The 22,011-nt window shown below is 50.9% G+C and overlaps 1 protein-coding gene across 1 annotated transcript in view; it reads right to left on the reverse strand.

Moving 5' to 3' along the window:
* The window catches only part of LOC135806572 (dual oxidase 1-like), a 45,393-nt gene that overhangs the window by 13,222 nt on the left and 10,160 nt on the right, over positions 1 to 22,011 (reverse strand). The window contains exons 5-13 of the mRNA XM_065320771.1: positions 13,103 to 13,310; positions 11,665 to 11,843; positions 11,021 to 11,187; positions 8,508 to 8,727; positions 7,729 to 7,896; positions 7,310 to 7,488; positions 4,763 to 5,219; positions 1,437 to 1,889; positions 753 to 1,079 (exon numbers count right to left, since the gene is read on the reverse strand). Coding sequence (XP_065176843.1) covers positions 753 to 1,079; positions 1,437 to 1,889; positions 4,763 to 5,219; positions 7,310 to 7,488; positions 7,729 to 7,896; positions 8,508 to 8,727; positions 11,021 to 11,187; positions 11,665 to 11,843; positions 13,103 to 13,310 — 2,358 coding nt within the window. The remainder of the gene's footprint in view (positions 1 to 752; positions 1,080 to 1,436; positions 1,890 to 4,762; positions 5,220 to 7,309; positions 7,489 to 7,728; positions 7,897 to 8,507; positions 8,728 to 11,020; positions 11,188 to 11,664; positions 11,844 to 13,102; positions 13,311 to 22,011) is intronic.

The raw sequence follows: 22,011 nt of genomic DNA on the forward strand, positions 1-22,011 counted from the left end.
AAGTTCATTTGAATTGAACTTGACTTCATGAGAGAGAGAGAGAGAGAGAGAGAGAGAGAGAGAGAGAGAGAGAGAGTAGGAGAGTAAGAGAGAGAGAGAGAGAGAGAGAGAGAGAGAGAGAGAGAGAGAGAGAGAGTAGGAGAGTAAGAGAGAGAGAGAGTGCGAGAGTGAGAGAGAGAGAGAAAGAGAGAAAGAGAGAGAGAGAGAGAGAGAGAGAGAGAATGAGAGAGACAGAGTACAAGAAAGAAACCCCAAGGGCCAACGTATGATTGTAGTCCCATGACCAGTCCCCATGGCAGTGTTAGCGGTTTAGCAAGATACTGCTCAGTGATGGCTATCGCTGCGTGTTTAGGTTTTTCTTCTTCCTAACAACTCACAGTCTGGGAACTAGGAAGAGACATGACATGATTCATTTACAAACTCCATGGACACACAGTACATGAGGCCTCCATGCATGAGGTAATTGGTGTGGTGACTAAAGGCTATTGCAGTGGTGAGTAATGAAGAGCTGATTCAGTTGACTGGCATCACATGTCGGGACACAGCAGCGAAACAAAAGTAACGAACTACGAGTTATAAAGGCAATGTCAGTGCTGGAAATACCAGAAGCAGCAACAGCAGCAGGACCAATGCCAGTGCTATAACATTACTAGCAGCGATGATTGGATTAGCAAGTGCAGCTGCCCTCCCCTGCCCCCACTCTCCCCCAGCACGTACACATCCATGCTGCAGTTACAACACCGGACACTCACCTTCAGCATGTTGCTGAGTATAGAGTCGAGCTTCTCTTTGCCAATAGTCTCACCGGCCTGCTCCGCCAAGTGGCCCAACATAGTCGAGAAATCATCATGCGAGAGGACACCGTCGCCGTCAATATCATAAATGGCAAACATCAGTTCCATTTTCGTATCAGAAGAGCCCTGTGTGAACACGGCTAGGAACTGGAAGAATTCCTGAAAGGAAACTGTGTAACTTTTATCCGTGTCCACAAATCGAAAGACTTGCTCGACAAAGATCGACGTGGGCTTCATCCCCATAGCTTCAGCAAACTCTGGTCGTGTCAACTCCGTAGACAGAGCCTGGAACAGCAATAGAAAACGGAAAGACAAATTACCATGACGTCATCATGACATCATCATGACGTCATCCACAACGCATGCGGAAGTCTACGGACATGGAATGGTGAGGAGGGGGGGGGTCTTACATCACTTCATTAAAGTACCACTGAGATGGCACAGCAAGCAGGTTAGCAGGTTTGCAGGTTAGCAGGTTAGCAGGTTAGCAGGTTTGAGGCAAACAATAGAAGAAGGCAGAATGTTCCTATGTTACGCATGTACTGCTACACGGCATTCAGTCAGTTTCAGTGTGATAATCATTACTGGCTACACTTTTAACTAGTGTTAGCTTCACCCACACTGGAGGAAATCACCACCTACCTCACGTTTCTTGGCTCTTTGCTTCTTGATGAACTGTGTTGCACCCTTGGATGCGTCAGCGCCAGACGTTTGTTTGAACAGCGCACGGAAAAAGCTCTGCACAACATTGTGGCGGTCTTTTTTGGTAACGACCGACCACAGGAGTTGCTTTGAAGAAAAAACGACTTTGCGCGAAACCTGGATGTTCAGACTTTCGCAAAATACCGCGATATTTGAAATCATATGCTGCAGGTGTGTATCGACGCGCATGGCAAGATCATAGCGATGTGCCATGCGCATACACAGCAGACCACTGGTATTGTTGCCAGTGACATCATGGCATTCTTCGATGTTGACTGTGCTAACGCCAGTCAGATCAATGGTGCGCTCCACACCACCAAGAGTTGTGTTATAGACCTTGAGCTGGCGAGATGCTATGATTGGGCCAAGAGATACACTCATAACGGTGTCACTCTAAACAACAGAAGTAACAATAACGACGACGACGACAACGACAACAACAAACAAACAAACAAGAAAAAAAACAATAAATAATCTCACACAGAAGTTACAGAACACTTGGTCTGATACTAAGGCAAGCCCGAGACAGTCCCATGTTCACTAATATGTACTTCATACAACAGGCCACAGTGGACCTTGTGGAGCATTTGAAATGTTTGACCTGGGCCTAGGAGAACCCAAAGGCATGATTCCCTTAAATCCTGCCTTAATGCCATGCAGCCGATGGCTTCATGCAAAGCATGGAGACTGGGTATTCACTGAGACTGGGTATTCACAGGCGCGTAGCACCGCCGTTGGCGGTGGTCCGGCCAGGGGGGGGGGGGGGGGGGCCGGGGGGATCTCCTCTGCGGAAGGTTTTTGAAATAAGGGTGCAAAATCCTGCATTCTGGGCACTTTTGGCATTGTTTTACTATGGTGGTCGTGGTCGGGCGAAAAAGTGGTCCGGCCAAAGCCGGACCGGCCGGAGCGGCTGCTACGCCCCTGATTCACTGAGACTGGGTATTCAATGAGACTGGGTATTCACTGAGTATTCACTATCCACACTAAATAATTACCGTATTTTCCGGAGTATAGTGCGCACTTTAGATGTGCTATTTTAGGCCCTAAATCGCAGGTGCGCACTATGCTCCGAATATGAAACGCATGTGCTTCAATGAAGATTGAAGTGCCCTCGCCCAATGAAGATTGGGGGTGCGCGTTATACAAAGGAGCGCACTATACTCCGAAAAATACGGTATAGACAAGTTAGCGAGGAATAACTTCTGTGTGCTGCGTGCTAATAGAAAGTAGAAACCCAAAATATGTATACTGTGTGTAGGTTGTCCCACCAATTGATGAATTCTGATCTAGATTTTATACTACAATCATAGAGTTCTGGCAGGACTTTATGGCTGAATCAAGGCCGAGTGCATACGGCCAAGGGCGCAGGCCAAGGCGCGTAGCGCCGAGGCCTGCGCCCGCGGCCGTGCGCACGAGGCCTTGATGAAGGCGGAAAGTCCTGCCAGAACTCTATGATCGTGTTTCAGGTTTCCACTTACATCCTTTGAGCCGCGTAGACGGTATAACTATAACTAGTATAAGCGCGATACCACATAGCCGGGTGGAGGTTGGGGACGTGGTGGCTAGACCTGTTGCCTTTTTTCTTTGCTCAATGCTCAAGAACAAGTAGGTTGGTCGGGGACGTGGTGGCTACACTATCACTCCTTTGCTGACACGCGATGATCTTATCAATTTTCGCCAGTACATGAAGGCCTCGTGCGTAGATCTCCTGTGCTACGCGCCTTGGCCAGCGCCCGGGCCTTGGGCCTGCCTGGCCGTACGCTCATCGGAGTTATGGTCATGTTTTCACTGGCATTCTTTGAAACTGTATATAAGCGCGATACCACCTAGGGGTGGAGGTCGGGGACGTGGTGGCTGGATCTATCGCTTTTTAGAAGAAGTAGTTGCAGAATTGCCAAAGCTCATGCGTACGGCCGCGGGCGCAGGCCTCGGCGCTACGCGCCTTGGCCTGCGCCCTTGGCCTTGATTCATGGTCAGGTTTCACTTGCGAACTGTATATAAGCGCGACACCACCTAGGGGTGGAGGTCGGGGACGTGGTGGACGGATCTCTTGCCATTTTTTCCAATTATTTACTCCTCAGGTTAAGTCGTCCTATCGCTTTTTAGAAGAAGTAGTTGCAGAATTGCCAAAGCTCATGCGTACGGCCGCGGGCGCAGGCCTCGGCGCTACGCGCCTTGGCCTGCGCCCTTGGCCTTGATTCATGGTCAGGTTTCACTTGCGAACTGTATATAAGCGCGACACCACCTAGGGGTGGAGGTCGGGGACGTGGTGGACGGATCTCTTGCCATTTTTTCCAATTATTTACTCCTCAGGTTAAGTCGTCCTTTGATGCTCGTACTCGTAGACTGTATATAAGCGCGATACCACCTAGGGGTGGAGGTCGGGGACGTGGTGGACAGAACTCTTGCCATTTTTCCCTTGGCCTTGAAGAAGAAGAATGCTTTGAATTGTTTTCAGGTTGTAGCTGTTTAGTTTTGTCACTCCTTTACTGACACGTGTACAAACCTGTTGTCAACATCGCTCAACATCGCCATTAGCTTGTAGAATACTGGATTGCTTACTACATGTAGCCACCTTTGCTACCTTACATCATAGTACTTGTATGTTTATTACATCAATGAACAGAACTGAGCATGAGGTCATGTCTACAGGCATGCCCAATCTACATGATTGTAGACCTGGTTTCAACCATGTACTTACTCTACTCTCCTCCAAAGCCAAGGACGGCAAGGTCCTGAGATGAACTGAGATGGCAACGGAAAACTGACGCAGACCCCTGCACTGTAGAGCTAGGCTGACAGCGTGCGGGCCTTTATCGGCTCATCAAGGCCACCGCGGGAACGTCGCTCATTGGCTACAACCATAGAAATGGCACTGTAAAAACCTGAAACTACAATCATACGTACATGTGTATGCGTCATCGTCGGCTTCCCTGGTACTGTACCGTGCATGGTCTATGGACAAGAAGTGCGTGAGTCTGGCCTCACTCATCACATCCAGGGGTTCATCCAGTTTTCAGCTCGCATCAAAGTACAATTTGTGATGACTCCCCCCCCCCCACACACACGCACGCATACACACACAGATACGAAACAAAGCACTGTGGACCCTGGCTAACGCCAGAGCAGACACTAATACGCAACATCTTTTGCCTAGCTTCAGGAATTATCAACATACTAGTATCTGGGGTGAAGCGCACCACCACCTTCCCAACAACATGGTATACATTGTAGGTCTGTTAATGTATATGTTGCCCCAGTCTTACCTTGACAAGCTCACCGGTCAACGGTTCTCCATTCTGTGCTGTGAACACGCCAGCATTGCTCCAAAAATCGCTGGCGGGTCCGCTTTGTTTACGTTTCGGCTTGCCGCTACTTCTGGACTTGCTGACATACTTCACCGAGACGATGAGAACAGCGACATTCAGAATAAAGTACACGGCTATGCCGATGATGGTCGTGATGTACGGTCCACCACTGCCACTGAAGTAGTCAAATGTTTTCATTGGCGAACACGCATCAATCTCTGCCGTTAAAGTCGCGTCGTTATATTGTTCAAACTCCGTGCGGCAGCGCCTCTCTGAGTCGTCCACATCGGCGTTGAAATGGAAGACATCTTTCTGTAACAAATCCTCACGGAACCAGCTTGCTTTAATATTTCTTGACAAGATGGTACGGAAGGTTGTCTTGCGAATAACTTCGATCTCCTCGTCTGTGAAAAGCCTGAACACACACGACGGTGGCGACAGAAAAAGAAGAAAGCGCATTAGCATAGACTCTCACACACATCATCTCTGCTAAAGCAGCCACAGTTGCGTGTTGCTGGTAGCAATGATACACTAGTTCTTTGCAATGCACACAGGAATTGTGTGGTGGTGGTGGTGTGCGTCAGGCCAGGTCGGTACGAGGTGATTAGCGAAAATTTTACATTGGATATTTTTTTACATTTTCTGTAAACTAAATTTCGTTGTCGTCGAGACATCTCCTGGAGGAAGTAATCTTTGACATTCGATTAGATACTCCGTTAGTATTATCAGTGTAGTTCGTGTTGCAGCCGAAGTTTTCGTTTCTGCAACTCCGCCATGCCGTGACAAGGCCTCAGTATTTCGTTGTGCGTAGTAAATTGCTACAACAATAGTGTAAACCAGCATGATATGGAAGAAACCAGGTCGCGTATGCAGCTTAGGTCGGCAACCGCTGTTGCTGATGGCATCACTGATGGCTTTTCCAATGAAAACTCGCCTTCTGTAGAGCGCTCGACGGCCACAGGCCCCACACAGACGCCAAACCAAAACGGGCAGAAAAGAGCATAGTTGCTGTTGTTGACTCAGACTCCGGACATCCGAGCCAATGCGACCAATGCTGTTCTGCGCGTCCAGCTGAATGTCACCAATGCCAGTGAATGTGAGACCAAGCTCCAAGAGTTAGCATCATTGTTTGACGATGTCCCAGCTGGAGATGCTAGCCTTGCCACCAGCCACTTGACTGCCGCCAGCACAGTTGCAAGCGGACCTGTTTCTGCTACGTCTTCTTTATCTTCCGACACGTTCGCCGCAGAGGATATACCGTATACTGCTTCCCTTGCTTCTAGCTGCGATTCCTCCGTCCACATGCACAGTCGGGCAGCCCTGGGCACAGCGTCCTTCAGTAGTGCTTCTCTCCGTTAAGTGTTGGCGAATCAATGGTGCCAGCACTTGTCTAACTCAGTGATGGCTTTCTGCTTTGCATTCAGTATGTGGTCACAGTCTGCTAATGCTCGGATGTTACTTGCCTGATGTCAGTTGATTACTTTTTGTCCTAGCACCAGTTTGGCATTCTATATTTTGAAGTTTAATGGTGGTGATTTGCTCCTGCTGTGAATGTGGTGCGTGGGTCAATTTTCAAGATGGCACTTGAAAGTGCAAGAATTTGTGTTCTGTTTTGACTCTATTCGTGTTATTTGTGTAGTGGCGTACCTATACATGGGTGTGTAGGTTTCCATATAGCCTTGTTATGGTATGTTGCCTGTGGTTTACACACATGTAAAATAATATACAAGTGTTTTGAGGACTGAAAAACGACCTATTTTTGGGTCACCTGGGAAAGTCTACATTGCTGTTAGGGAAGTTGAACTGTGATGGCATGACACGAGTCATAGATTATTCTACCATGTAAATTACTATAAGTCATGAAAAAAGGGCATTGGCTATGAATGCAGGGCGAGTTTACAAACGTGTACATTTTTTGCTAATCACCTCGTACATCGCCAAGTCTGCTGAGGCAGCGGCGGGAGGGGGTCTAAGACACTGATGCATTGCACACACTCGAGTACTGAGCACACCGAGCTTCTCCAACACATGAGCAAAACCGCACAGTATCAACAACACTCGACTTGAAAAACTGTCAGCAATAAGTTTGTTTTGGAACTAAACACGGCTATAGAGAACTATCTTCACCTAGCATCTATAAGCCAACAATCATATTTCATGAACAAGTGCAACAGGAGCAGATGAGAATAAACTCAGTAAAGTGTACAATAATATAATTTGGGGTACTGCCCTATGCTGGAGGGGGAGCACTACTTTATGTTGGGGGATTGCCCTATGTTGGGGGGGGGGAATCCCTTTGTTGGAGGAGCACTGCCTTATGTTGGGGAGCACTACCCTATGTTGGGGGAGCACTACCCTTTGTTGGGGGAGGGGCATTACTGGGTACCCTATGTTTGGGGAGGGGCATAGCCCTATATTAGGTGGGGGCACTACCCTATGTTGCTAATCACACATGCAGACTCGCAGAGAGCAAGGCAACATCCTGGCACAAGACGAGTCTCTCACCCATTATCCTTGTTCTCAAACCAGAAACGATCGGCGTCGCGAATACCTTCAAACTGATCGCTGATGATTGCAGCAAAGGTAGGTCCTGGTCCCTGCGGTGTAGTTTCAAGCAGGCCAGCTGGCCACAGGTCAATGTTGTTGACATCATTATTGTAGAGCCGGGACAGATTCCTGATCGCCTGTAACATTCAGCAGCCAACCAACATGACAGGATACCGATTCAATGACATTGGCCACTATTCTGAATCTAAATTGCCTTTCGAGGAATCAAAATTAGATGATCACGGGCTGCAGATAACCGCTTGTGGTTATCCAAAGCGAGAAAACGATAACGGATTACTTGTATAATCTTTTCTTAATATAATCTTTTTGAAAAAATGTTTTGCATATGGTTGTGCAAGGCAGAAAGGAAGACTTACCGCTCTGATGAACTTGTCGGTGCTGTTATTGATCTCTGCAAAGCTGCGAATGCGAGGCAAACCAAAGCTTGCACGCACTGTGTTGTAGTCAGGTATACCATGATCTCTGGCACGCTGGATGTTCAACGCCATCAGGTCACGCCGACTGAAATCCAAAGAGCCAAACACCTGATGGTGACAGAATAGTCCAGATGAGCCAGAGAGCAAAGTGTGTGAGACTCAAATCATTTACTCTCGGAGAGCCCTTCAAATAAAGTCCGAATGAATGAATGAAATCAACATGAATTTCACCCGCATAAATACTTCTACTGACAATCCAATGCAAGCTGTTCAGCCTGTTGCCCTTGGCACACACACACACACACACACACACACACACACACACACACACACACACACATACACACACACACGCACATGCACACACACACGCACACACACTTCCTTACTGCCGGAAACTGGTCATGTGGGTCTCCTTAGGAGAGGGGAGAGATATTCAAAGGGTAAAGATGACTCAATTGGCTATTTGACTGAGCAGCTGACACCACCTGAAACCCCCAGAGTTTGGATGGACTTGGGAATGATCACAATATTATGGGCACACGACACCACAGTAAGTGGGTGAGGACAAGGTGGAAAAGAAAAAAAGGATTGACAGTATCAATCTTCCCCGGGATCCAACTGCATTTGACCGTGCCCCAGTGAACACAGGAATTGACACAAGGAATTGACACGAGGAATTGACACAAGGATTTAACATCTACTCAGAGCGCACTTACAAAGCCGCGCAAGTCTTCGGTTACAATATTGTCCTCTCGTTCACACACTTGCTTACTCATACCAAGCAGCAGCTCATCCACAGCATCGCCATTATCCTCTGACAGATGGTCCGGTGAGTTCCAATACGACTGACATGTTCTGAAGGCCGATGACTTGGTTGGGTCCTTCTTGCGACTCAACTGCCGAAACACACACTGCCAGTCACGGCTCTTAGAATTCCTGTCAAGAGATTGCAACGCACAGTAACACAAGTAACACATGTAACACATGTAACACATGTAACACAAGTAACACATGTAACACAAGTAACACAAGTAACACATGTAACACATGTAACACATGTAACACATGTAACACAAGTAACACATGTAACAGTGACAGTATTCATTATGAGAAGAGATCCACAAGTCTAGCACAAGCCATAGGACAACACAACAACAAAGTGTTCCTTGTATTCAGAGCCATGTCAGGTTGGCACATTATCAAGTCTGGGCGTTGAAAGTCTTGATGGGACACAATATTATTTGGACGATCGCTCACAACACTCCTACTTTTGCCAAGCCCATCTGCGTATGATAGACAGCTCGTACACTGTGTGTGTGTATGTGCATGTGTGTATGTGTGTGTGTATGTGTGTGTGTGTGTGTGTGTGTGTGTGTGTGTGTGTGTGTGTATGTGCATGTGTGTATGTGTGTGTGTATGTGTGTGTGTGTGTGTGTGTGTGTGTGTGTGTGTGTGTGTGTGTGTGTGTGTGTGTGTGTGTGTGTGTGTGTGTGTGTGTGTGTGTGTGTGTGTGTGTGGAGTGGATTCCTGGATGAAAAAGGATACAGGTCACACTCGCAACAATTTATTCCTGCGCGGTGATAGCTGGAATTGTGAATTTGTCGTGTTGTTTGGACCTGAGTGGCCAGTCGTCGTGCGGCGATGGTGTAGAGATGTTAGCTTGCTGCGCATACTCCTCGTCGTTTCGTGAAAGTACGTCTTGTGGAGCCCTTGTGGGACGTTCGGTGCCCACCCTCCAGCTCAAGATTGTGCTTTCCTGGTGCATGAAGGCCGAAGCAGTACGCGTACAGACGTTATTGTTGAACAGAACATCATGTTCACATTAATTTTGTTCCTTTTTCAGTCGTTGCATGTTATACTTATAGTGGACCCACAGCAGACTGTTCATCTGGTTTGTGATATTTCCTTCCTCTGTTTGTGAGTCCCTTTCCATCAATATGGCAGCTTGTTTTGATTTCCTTTTTTCAATTCATTTTGCTGTACTTCCTGTTTTGTTTGCGCCACTGTCCCTCACCTTGCGCTCAGTTCTCTGAGTGGAGGGCGGCGTGACCCCAAGGGGTAGCTGATTGATAGTAGTAGTAGTGAGTGTGTATGTGTGCATGTGTGTGTGTGTGTGTGTGTGTGTGTATGTATGTATGTGTGTATGTATGTGTGTGTGGGTGTGTGTGTGTGTGTGTATGTGTGTATGTGCATGTGTGTATGTGTGTGTGTGTATGTGTATGTGTGTATGTGTGTATGTGTGTATGTGTGTGTATGTGTGTATGTGGGTGTGTGCGTGTGTGCGTGTGTGTGTGTATGTATGTGTGTGTATGCATGTGTATGTGTGTGTGTGTTTGCTGCCATGTTTCAGACACACAGCACTGTCTACCATAAGACACTATGGCACAGGCAGCGGCAATGAACACTCCTTAACTGAGGCTGTGTTTACATGAGAAATTTCAACCCGGGTCGAGTTCAGCTCGGGTTGAAAGTCTATACGATAGACAAAATAGGTCAGTGTTTACAAGAAGACAGTTGAACCGGGTCAAATACTGATATGTCGCCAAAAGTCCACTTCTGGAGTTCTGTTTGGTCACGTGAATACTTTCGCGCAAAATTTGCATGCGCATTGCTATCCAAACCTGGCGCAAGATACGCACAGAAGTACGTTTGTACGATTTTCTCGCCCCGGTTTGATCTCAATCCTCCCCTTGGGGGAGGGTTGAAATCAGCCCGGGGCGAAATTTCAATCCGGGTCAAGCGCAATGCGTCATGTAAACGCGCCATTCATTTTGTGTACATGGCGGGTTGAAATCTGACCCAGGTCGAACTCAACCCGGATTGAAACGCCTCATGTAAACACAGCCTAAAGGGATCACAGAGGTTGATAACTTGATATTATGTACTGAAGTATGTACTGAAGTATGTACTGAAGTATGTAATGAAGTACTGAATTGTAGGTTACATCCAATTATAAGTGGCGCCCCATTTTCAGGTCTTTGTTTTATAGTTCCAGGTCTCCATCATATAGTTCCAGGTCTCCATCATATAGTTCCAGGTCTCCGTCATATAGTTGCAGTACGCTTGCCTGCATAGTACAATTAAAGTCACACTTGGCTGCAAGATGAACTTACTTATTTGATCTTTATAGCGTTTATTTATTTATTTTTAAAGAAAGAAAAAGAGAAGGTAAAAACCTAAATTCCGTGGACTACTGTAGCTGGTTGCAACCGGTTCAATCAGTCCCTACCTGACTGAGGCTCTGTATACAACTGGCGGTACAAGAGTGTGACCAAAACGCATAGCTGATGTCTGGAACATATGACCGATATTAACAAATCGAGTACTTTTATAGCCAGTGTATGGTGTTATATTCCTTCCCAAGAAAGCTGGAAGCCAATCATTCAAAGAGATTTTCTGTACAGTAGCAAACAGAATGGAGACAAGAGAGAGAGAGAGAGAGAGAGAACAAAAAAATTGCGATTTCAAGCGATATTTTATGTACAAAAGCACTGCCATGACCTGAGTCAGACTCGTCGTCTTGAAAACGACCGTGCACCGAGCTGCTAGCATGTCAGAAGCAGGACTCCATACAATTCTTGAGCTTTGTAAGAATTGTAGTTTGCCCTGCAAGAGGAGCTGGCACTTTCTGCCACCCTTGTGGTGCATGCAAGCAAAGTGAGTATGCGTCTGCTGGACAACGTTCAAACTAGGGAGAAAACTGCCAAATTTGGCAGGGGAAGTTCCAATTCATATTCCACGCGTAAAGCAGGTCAGGTTTCCCAAACGTTACGGGAACGCGACGAGTGATCACGGGATTCTTCCAAGTCGGGTTCCCGTAATGTAGAGCAGAACCTCTCTAGTGGCTTGAGTAGATATGTGCGTGTAGCATACCTGCTGATCAGCAATATTCCACTGTCGCGCTCGATTGAATAACGTCTCATCTTTGTACTTAATGCCCTGTGCATCAAACTCCTTGCGTAGACGATTTGCATGCCAGTTATGATTGCGGAACCAGGTAATACCCAGACTCAGCAACATCGGATTCTCATTGCCACGGGGATTGCCAATCTCTGTGTCAGCAACAATGAGCAGAATACAGCAGTACACATACACACAAATGTACGCATGCCACACATGCGCACGCAAACACACACTCACATGCATGCACGCACGCACACACATGCACGCACGCACACACACGCACACACATACATACATACACACACGCACACACACACACACACACACACACACACGACAGTAGTTCTTGGTCACTGCAAGAAACTGGTCACATATATATCTCAGCTGTGCGTACGTTGGCCAAAAAGGAAACAGTAAGATGAATTGCTTAAAAAAAACCAAGAATGTATGAAGGAAGTGAATGCACCAATCCCACATAACATCCGAAGTGGAGCCATTCCCAGAGCAAGCCATTCCCAGGGTCAGCAAGAGCAAGCCATTCCCAGGGTCAGCGAGAGCAAGCCATTCTCAGGGTCAGCCAGAGCAAGCCACTCCCAGGGTCAGCCAGAGCAAGCCATTCCCAGGGTCAGCCAGAGCAAGCCATTCCCAGGGTCAGCGAGAGCAAGCCATTCCCAGGGTCAGCCAGAGCAAGCCATTCCCAGGGTCAGCCAGAGCAAGCAACTACAGTGGTCCCTTTGATCCCGTTATAATCCACAAGCATATGTGCTACAGGATGTCTGCTTGATTAGGGAGGGTGCTGGATTACAAAATCTGATTTACGGCTGCAATGTGCATGAAGAGGACATCATGGTTGCTGAAAATATGGCTGGTGGTGGAGGGTGCTGGTGGTGGAGGGTGCTGGTGATGGAGGGTGTTGGTGGTGGAGGGTGCTGGTGGTGGAGGGTGCTGGTGGTGGAGGGTGCTGGTGGTGGAGGGTGCTGGTGGTGGAGGGTGCTGGTGGTGGAGGGTGCTGGTGGTGGAGGGTGCTGGTGATGGAGGGTGTTGGTGGTGGAGGGTGTTGGCTGTATATAGTGCCAGGTTACACAACAGAACAACAAGGACAATCAAGGCCTGTTTGCTGCTACTTCAAGCTTCATGCTCACGCAATCATCAGGTAAACCTTCGGTAAAGTGCTAGGTTAAAAAGAGATGGCTGTAACTGCATGTGACGCAAACCTGGTCAAGCATCGCCATCATTTGCAGCTCACAATCTACAAACTACAGGCATGCATGGTGTGGCTGGGTGCCGGTATCGTGAACGCTACCATTATGAATGCTCAGTATTCGAAGTCTCGAACCCATGCCTCCCAATGATAGCATTGGATATTCCAGTCCCATGCTAAGAGTCAGAGGAAATGGATGGCACTTACTGAAGAAACGCGACGATGACTTCAGTACATGGTCAGCCGGAGGTGGCGGGTTGGCAAACGGCAGACCCACTTTGTTTTTGGCAGGAAAACGACACGTCGAGTCGGAACATGCAAGAGTGCCATTAGTAAAGCTTCTGAGGGCATCTGCCCAGGCCTTGTTTGGTCCATAGAACAGGCCACCATCAATCCATGGGGTGGCTTCATTTAGCTGAAGAGAGGGGGGGGGGGGGGAGAGAGAGAAAGAAATAAGATTCAGAGGCAAACCCCCTGGAATTCTGCACCATTGTAGCGTAGTCACCATTGTAGCGTAGTCAGATAGTCCAGTAACTCCATGTAGATTACATGTATGCAATATGTGGAGAGCTCCTTATATGGAAATGCATGATGAAATTGATGCCTTTCACTGTGAGATATTGCATACGATCACCAGACAGCCTCGTTCTCTAGCTCTCTCTCTCTCTCACTCTATCTCTCTCTCTTTTGATCTTCCTTTCTCCAGTCTTGATTATCACCAACTCCTCTTTCGCATTTACCTGAGCTTACAGTCTTCTCCTTGTACCTTCGTGTTTTCCCGCACTATCGCCTTTCGCCGTTGGAAAGCGTACGGTAGCTTGATTTGCTGGCGGCTTGCTTCACTGCCTTTTGGTTCTTTGAGTTTTCTCCATCGAGACAAGAGAGAGATATTTTTTCCTTACAATGAATCTACGAGACTGATTCTAGAACTTGTAAATTGGTCCTTCGAGCCTCTAAGACGATGGCTGACGTAGTGAAGCGGAAGCTCGCCAAGGCGAAGGCGAAGGCAACCTTCACGAACCTTTGCCGCGGACTACTCGTCGCCATCGACGAACCAGACGTAGATAAAGACAAGATCAAGTACAATCTTGTTTTACTTGAGAACGGCGTGAACGCCATGATGGAGATTATCACCGAGTTATCCAGTGCATGTAGTACCAGTCAGGACAGTGTGTTTCTTGATGGTCTCTGAAAGGATGCTGATGAACTGGAACACTAGTATACGGATGCTGTTACTCGTGCGAGTACAGTTTTGGCTAGCATGAGCCGTTACAATAGTACATGCACCAGCGAGGCGACGGGTGTGCGGTACTCACGCAACCCCCCTGATCGAGTACGAGAGTATTTGGAGTCTGTGTCTGCGGCGAGGACAGTGCGAGCGGCACAGGATCAGTTGCCACAGGAATCCACACACGTAGAATCTACACATATGCAGAGTAGCACCACAGGTAGTGCGAATGACAGTGTGTCTTTGGGTGCACCTACAGCAGCTGCTGCTCTGTCCAGTACAAGTAGACCTACGCAGGGCCAGGCCGTCCCGTCGTTTGAGTACCATGAGTACGGCGTTGACCAAGGTCCGCCGGCGCCCGACATACATGTCAACGGGGACCCATATGCGGCGCTCACTGATGACCTCGAGGTCAAGCCTTCACGTGGGCTGATGGTCACAGCTACAGAGAGCCTTTCAAATCCGAGGTCAACATCGCCGGCTCAGCCGCCTTGCACGGAGTTTTCGAACTCCCCGACGCAGCAGTCGTACGCAGAGTTTTTGAACTCTCTGGCTTCGCAGCAGCCGCCGTGCACGGAGTTTTCGAACTCTCGGCCGCACGCGCAGCCGTCGTATACGGCGTCTTCGAACTCTCTGGCTTCGCAGCAGCCGCCATGCACGGAGTTTTTGAACTCTCGGCCGCAGCCATCGTACACGGCGTCTTCAAACTCTCTGGCTTCGCAGCAGCCGCCATGCACGGAGTTTTTGAACTCTCGGCCGCAGCCATCGTACACGGCGTCTTCGAACTCTCTGGCTTCGCAGCAGCCGCCATGCACGAAGTTTTTGAACTCTCGGCCGCAGCCATCGTACACGGCGTCTTCGAGCTCTCCGGCTCCGCAGCAGCCGCTGTACACAGAGCTCTGTGCCGCAGCCGGCCTACTCGGCGCCACGACAGTCGTCAACACAGGTCAGGCAGCAGCCGCTGTACACAGCGTTGTCAGGTACCGGTAGTTCTGTGCAGCAGCCGTCCTACTCGGCGCCACACGAGTCGTCAACGCAGGTGCAGCAGCCTCTGTACACAGCGTTTTCAAGTAGTTCTGTGCAGCAGCCGTCCTACTCGGCGCCACAGCAGTCGTCAACGCAGGTGCAGCAGCCTCTGTACACAGCGTTTTCCAGTAGTTCTCTGCAGCAGCCGTCGTACTCGGTGCCACGACAATCGTCGACACAAGCCACACAGCAGCAGCTGTCCACAGTATTTTCAAGTTCCGTACAGCAGCCGCCGCACGCAGCGCCGCAGCAGCCGCTGTACACAGCGTTTTTAAGTTCCGCACAGCAGCCGCTGTATACAGCGTTTTCAAGTTCCGCACAGCAGCCGCTGCAGCTGCCGCCGCACGCAGCGCCGCAGCAGCCGCCGCACGCAGCGCCGCAGCAGCCGTCGCACGCAGCGCTGCAGCAGCCGTCGCACGCAGCGCCGCAGCAGCCGTCGCACGCAGCACCCGTCGCACCCAGCGCCACAGCTGCCGCCGCACGCAGCGCCACAGCAACCGTCGTATGCATTGTCGACGCCAGACCAGACTCGGAGCGGCTTCCGACCATACAGTCAAAACCCGACGCTGTCATCGCAGTCAGCGCGTTTACCCGTTACGCCGCAATTGTCGCCACCTGCACTGCCTACCTCACCTGACAGTTCCTCAGGTCAAAGTCCACACGGCGCGGCACCATCTGATGTCTATCGCGATCTGAAGAAGATCACCATCCCAACTTTCAGTGGCGACAAGAAGGCGTACGACACCTGACGTACGGCATTCATGGTGTGCGTTGATCAGCAGCCAATATCAGCCGAGTTGAAGCTCCTTCAACTCCGCCAGTGCCTCACGGGCCCGCCGCTGAAGAGCATTGAGGCATTTGGCTACTCAGCGTCCGCGTACTCAGCCGCGATAAGTCGCCTGGAGCACAAGTACGGTGGCCTCCGTCGTAAGACGGCCGTCCACATGACCACACTCTCGCAGTTTACGCTCATTCGGGATCGGGGCACTGCCGCAGAGTTTGAGTGATTTGCTGACTTGCTGCAAGTCGCAATCATAAACCTGCAGGATGTTGGGCGACATGGCGAATTGACCACAGGGACATTCTGCACCCAATTGCAGCAGAAATTTGGCCCGGAGTTGCTGACCAACTATAACAGATGGCGATGTGACACAGGGGGTGAAGAGTCCGTACCCCACCTACAGCAGTGGGTGATGCGCGAAGCAGACTTCCGCACAGAGGCGGATGAGACGCTGCACAGTATCGCCAACACAACACTGGGCACACGGTCACCGCCATCCGCCAAGCCTTCCAGGTTCGGACCAGCTACGGCGTCTGCGTTAGCAGTGTTGTCCACCAACCCTTGTGCTTACTGCTCTCAGGATCACGCTGCCGCACAGTGCTCCGTTATTACTTCACTCGCGAGAAGGAAGGAAATAGTGAAACAGGACGGGCGTTGCTTCGTGTGCCTCAAGCAGCATCACATGGCCCGCAACTGCCAGTCAACGTTAAGGTGCGCCAAGTGCAGCCGGCGACATCATGTCAGCATCTGCGATGGCACGCTGGCGCTTGCTGGCAAGGGCAAGTCGTTCGGCACGGCCACCAAGTCCGGTCATCGACGTGCGTCGCCAGCCAAGGACCTCTCGACTGAAGCGGGCACATCCGCAGCTGTGGGCACGGTCGGCAATGGTGGAGCCGTGCTGCTCCAGACGGCTAACGCTACAGTCTGCTCCCCAGCAGACCCGACCCGCACCGCCACGGTCAAAGTCGTTATGGACGGCGGTAGCCAGAGATCCTTCGTGGCGTACGATGTGACCAAGCAGCTGGGTCTAGCAACCCTTCAGGATGAGTGGATCTGCCTGAATCCGTTTGGTTCGCATGAGGGCAGTGCTGCCAGCTGTGTGCAGATCGTCCGTCTCCGCGTTCAATGTATCGACGGCGGGGTGATCGACTTGGACTGTGTTGTATCCAACACTATGTGCCCACCCGTCCACAACCAGCATCCGCATCTAGCCGCCCAGCAGCACGCGGCGCTCGAGGGTTTACCCCTGGCGGATGACAGCGCAGGTACCATCCAGATTGACGTCCTCATCGGTGCAGACTTTTACTGGAAGATTGCCACCGGTGATGTGCGGCGGAATGAGGATGGGCCGACAGCGATAGGCACACGGCTCGGTTGGGTCCTGTCAGGGCCATCAGCCACTCCCTCGTCCAGCCACACCATGGTCCACCCAGCCTCACATGCTAGCTGCAACATTGTCCTCTCGGAGGTCGACGTGGATAAGCAGCTTCTCCATGCTGTCCAAAGGTTCTGGACCTTGGAGTCCCTTGGAATAACGACCAACGAGCCCGAGGTGATGGAGACGTTTCTGCACACCATCCAGCATGATGGACGCCGGTACGTGGTCAATCTTCCATGGAGGGAGATGCACCGGATGCTACCGGACAACCACCAGCTGTGTGAACGCCGACTACAGTCTACCCTGAAGAAGCTACGGCGGCTACCGCAAGTACGAAAGGAGTATGACGCAGTGATGAAGCAGCAGCTGGAGCTTGGGATTGTGGAGCTTGTGCCATCAACCGAGAGCGATGTGCCGGGCAATACACATTATCTGCCACACCATCCCGTGATCCGAGAGGACAAGAGCACCACGAAAGTCCGTGTGGTGTATGACGCCTCGGCCAAGGCGGGCACCGCGCCATCCTCAATGAGTGACTCCACACCGGGCCTCCTCTCATGGAGCACATTCCAGATATTCTGATGCGTTTCCAGGTTAAAAAGATCGCGGTGACGGCGGACATTGAAAAGGCATTCCTGATGGTCGGCATTGCCAAGGAAGACAGAGACGTCCTGCGATTTTTATGGGTTGACAACAGCGATCATCCCAACACCTTGACATACCGCTTCACCAGAGTGGTATTCGGTGTGTCATCCAGCCCATTCTTCCTGAATGCCACCATACACCACCACATGGATCAGTATGCTGCCGACGATCCGCAACACGTCGAACAGCTCATTAAGTCAATGTACGTGGACGATGTCGCCGGTGGTGATACCGATGAAGAAGCAGCGCACACCTTCTACGTAAAATCGAAGGTGCGTCTCGCTGAGGCAGGCTTCAACCTGCGGAAGTTTGCTTCCAACTCAGAGTAATTGATGGCTCGAGCACACGGCGACGAAAGCGATGCGGGCTCCAGCGCAACAGACCGTACCACAGTAACCTAAGATGTGCAGTCGTACGCCAAGAGCACGCTGAACACCGACGCCAGCCTTCGCCAGCAGCACGAGGAGGTCCTGGGCCTCCCAAGGAATCGCAAGGCAGACACGCTGGTCTTAGATGTCCGTGCTGTATTCGCCGAAGTGGCTGTTGACACCATCACCAAGCGCCAAGCACTGTCAGCATCATCCCGGATATTCGACCCACTCGGCTTCATCACGCCAGTGACGGTGGCACTCAAGATGTTTATCCAGGAACTGTGCAAAGCCAAACTGGAATGGGACCAGCCGCTAGTGGGAGAGCAGCTGGCAACTTGGCGTACGCTCGTCACTGGTCTCGCCACTATGGAGCCAGTCAGCCTTCCCCGGTGGTATTTCCATGGCGCCAGTTCCCAAGCAACAGTGTCGCTTCATGGATTCTGCGATGCATCCGTCAAGGCGTTCGCAGCAGTAGTGTACCTGGTCAGCCACGGGAAAGGAGACACGCAAGTCCAGCTAGTTGCAGCACGCAGCCGAGTTACACCCGTCGCTAAACAATCCATCCCGCGCTTGGAGCTCATGGCGGCGCTAGTCCTGGCCCGACTCGTGTCGTCGGTGCTATCGGCATTGACTGGCGCAGTTAACATCGAGGAGGTCCGCTGTTGGACGGATTCGCAAGTCGCGCTAAGTTGGATTATCGGAGAGCAGCACGAGTGGAAGCAGTTCGTGGAGAACCGTGCGCAATCCATCCGACGTCTTGTCCCGTCATCAGCTTGGCAGTACTGCCCAACTGACTCCAACCCTGCAGATCTGCCGTCACGGGGAGTGAAGCCGAACCAGCTGGAGCAGACCATCTGGTACTCTGGACCGTCGTGGCTCGCCACTGCGAAGTGCAACCCCGACGGAGCTAGTCCTCCTCCTACACGAGCAGTAGAAGCGATGTCCGAACTGAAGAAGGGCCAGCCGACAGCTGCCCTGCTCACCGGGTCAAAGGCACCGGAGGTCGACATCGGGCAGATTGTCGACATCAGCCGCTTCAGCGACGTCGACAAGCTACTACGAGTCACGGTTCTAGTGCTGAAGCTTGTCAGTCGCTTGCAACAGAAGCCTGACCCCGAAGTTCACTCGGCAATGGCGTATGCGCAGTCGCTCTGGTTGAAGGATGTGCAGCGGTCGGTCATCAGGGACCCCAAGTTCTCAAGTTGGCAGAAAGAGTTCGGAATCTTTTGCGACGACTCTGGCATCTTGCGCTGCAAAGGTCGGCTGCAGAAAGCGGCACTCACGTTCGAGCAGAAGCATCCCGCTATCCTGCACACCACACATCGGTACACTGACCTGATCGTCATTCGCTGCCACCGCCGAGTCGCTCACAATGGTGTGAAAGAGATACTCACTGAGCTGAGGTCTGCCTACTGGGTCGTCCGTGGTCGCCAGTACATCCGGAGCCTGTTGCTAGCGTGCCGTGTCTGCAAGCGTCTCGAGAGCGTGGCGTACGTGCCTCCAGCAGCTCCGCCACTGCCAGAATTCCGGACGACAATCGACGCGCCATTCACCTACACTGGCGTCGATTTCGCGGGTCCGCTGTACATCAAAGAGCAGAGTGCTGTGAAGAAGGTGTGCGTCGCGCTGTTCACCTGTGGCGTTACCCGAGCGATTCATCTGGATCTCGTGCCAGATCTCTCCGCTGAGACGTTTCTGCGCTGTTTCCATCGATTCTCAGCTCGACAGCAGGTCTGTGAAATGGTCATTCAACCTCGAGAAGCCCCCCTGGTGGGGTGGCTTTTTCGAGCGGCTGGTCAAGTCCGCCAAGCGCTGCCTCAAGAAGATACTGCAGCAAGCCACAGTCACTTACGAGGAGCTTTTGACCGTGCTCATCGAGATAGAGGCGGTCTTGAACAGTCGCCCATTATCGTTTGTGTCAACCGAAGATCTGGATGAGCCGCTTACGCCGTCACATCTGATGTACGGTCGGCGCATACTGTCCACGCCCATGGTGGACCCGGAAGATACAGAGGTGGCTACAGTACAGCGTGACTCACTATTGAAACGCCTCGTCTACGTCAAGTCTCTGATTGACCACTTCTGGTCGCGCTGGACATCGGAGTACCTGCTGGAGCTGAGGAACTCGCATCGCACCGGGAACGCTCGTCGTGGCAGTGACATCCGGGTTGGTAACGTCGTTGTCATCCACGAGCAAGGCGTTCAGCGAGGTATGTGGAGACTCGGCCTAGTTGAGGAGCTCCTGCCGAGCAGTGATGGCAGTGTGCGCGGCGCTACTGTCAAGTGCTCAACCAATGATGGTCGTCCGTCACGCTTACGTCGCCCGATTCAGCGTCTCTACCCGGTCGAGGTTAGCTCCCGGGCCCAGACTGCTGCTGATGATGTCGGCGCAGAGCAGTTGTCTGCCGCTACTCCAGCTGTTGCTGGTGTGGAGTCGTCCTCGGCGGCCCCGCTCGCCCGATCCGTGCAGCAGCTCGGCGTGCGCAAGAGTTGCGACACCGCCTATTTGATGCTGGCCGTGTGTAGGTGGAGCTGGACACCATCATGAGTTAGGTTAAACTTGTTACTGGATCATGCACAAGTCTCCTTTAAGTTATTTGTGCACCGCAGTAGTCTAATTTGAGTTTCCTTGTTTCTTTCTTTCCTTTGTTTGTCTGGGTGACCTTACACTGATTGCAATATCACGTATGAGTTGAGGCATGCATGGTTCTGATCGCCTCAACTGGGGGGAGTGTGAGATACTGCATACGATCACCAGACAGCCTCGTTCTCTAGCTCTCTCTCTCTCTCTCTCTCTCTCTCTCTCTCTCTCTCTCTCTCTCTCTCTCTCTCTCACTCTATCTCTCTCTCTCTCTCTTTTGATCTTCCTTTCTCCATTCTTGATTATCACCAACTCCTCTCTCGCATTTACCTGAACTTACAGTCTTCTCCTTGTACCTTCGTGTTTTCCCGCACTATCTCTTTTCGCCGTTGGAAAGCGTACGGTAGCTTGATTTGCTGGCGGCTTGCTTCACTGCCTTTTGGTTCTTTGAGTTTTCTCCATCGAGACAAGAGAGAGATATTTTTTCCTTACAATGAATCTTCGAGACTGATTCTAGAAATTGTAAATTCACTATGTTGTCGGTGAAACTGGCAAAACCTCTCATTAACATTCTACTCCCCATGCTAGAGTATAGAGTAGACACACACGCGTGCAGGACGCGACACACCAAAAGACACAAGAGTGAGTTTGGAAGAATGGGAATGTCGGGCAGAGTAGCTGGCCTCAATTGAGTGCGCGTTAACGAATCGTGTGGTCGGCCTACCGAGGGCAGGAGCTGTATATGACCAAGTGGGTCGGCCTGCGCTGAGCAGGAGCGGTTTGTGACCCATGCGAGTTGGTGGGTCGGCCTGCGTTGAGCAGGAGCGGTTTATGACCCATGCGAGTTTAATAGTAGTGCGCGAGAGGCCAGTTACGGAGGAGTGCCCATGCCGACATTCCCATTAGGGCCAGAGGAGATAGCGGGTGATAACAGCCAATATAGATGGTAAGTATGTATTGCACAAGAGCGTTGTACTAGAGGCATAAAGTCAGACTGATATTGTGGAGTAGGATCGACAGTGAACGCTATCTGCATCCTAAGTGAATGTCTTTTCACTTACTCAGTGATCGGCTGGACCATGGTGTCAGGCCGCTCCGCAGCTGTA

The sequence above is a fragment of the Sycon ciliatum genome, chromosome 1, assembly GCF_964019385.1.
Source record: "Sycon ciliatum chromosome 1, ocSycCili1.1, whole genome shotgun sequence".
Taxonomy (NCBI): Eukaryota; Metazoa; Porifera; class Calcarea; order Leucosolenida; family Sycettidae; genus Sycon; species Sycon ciliatum.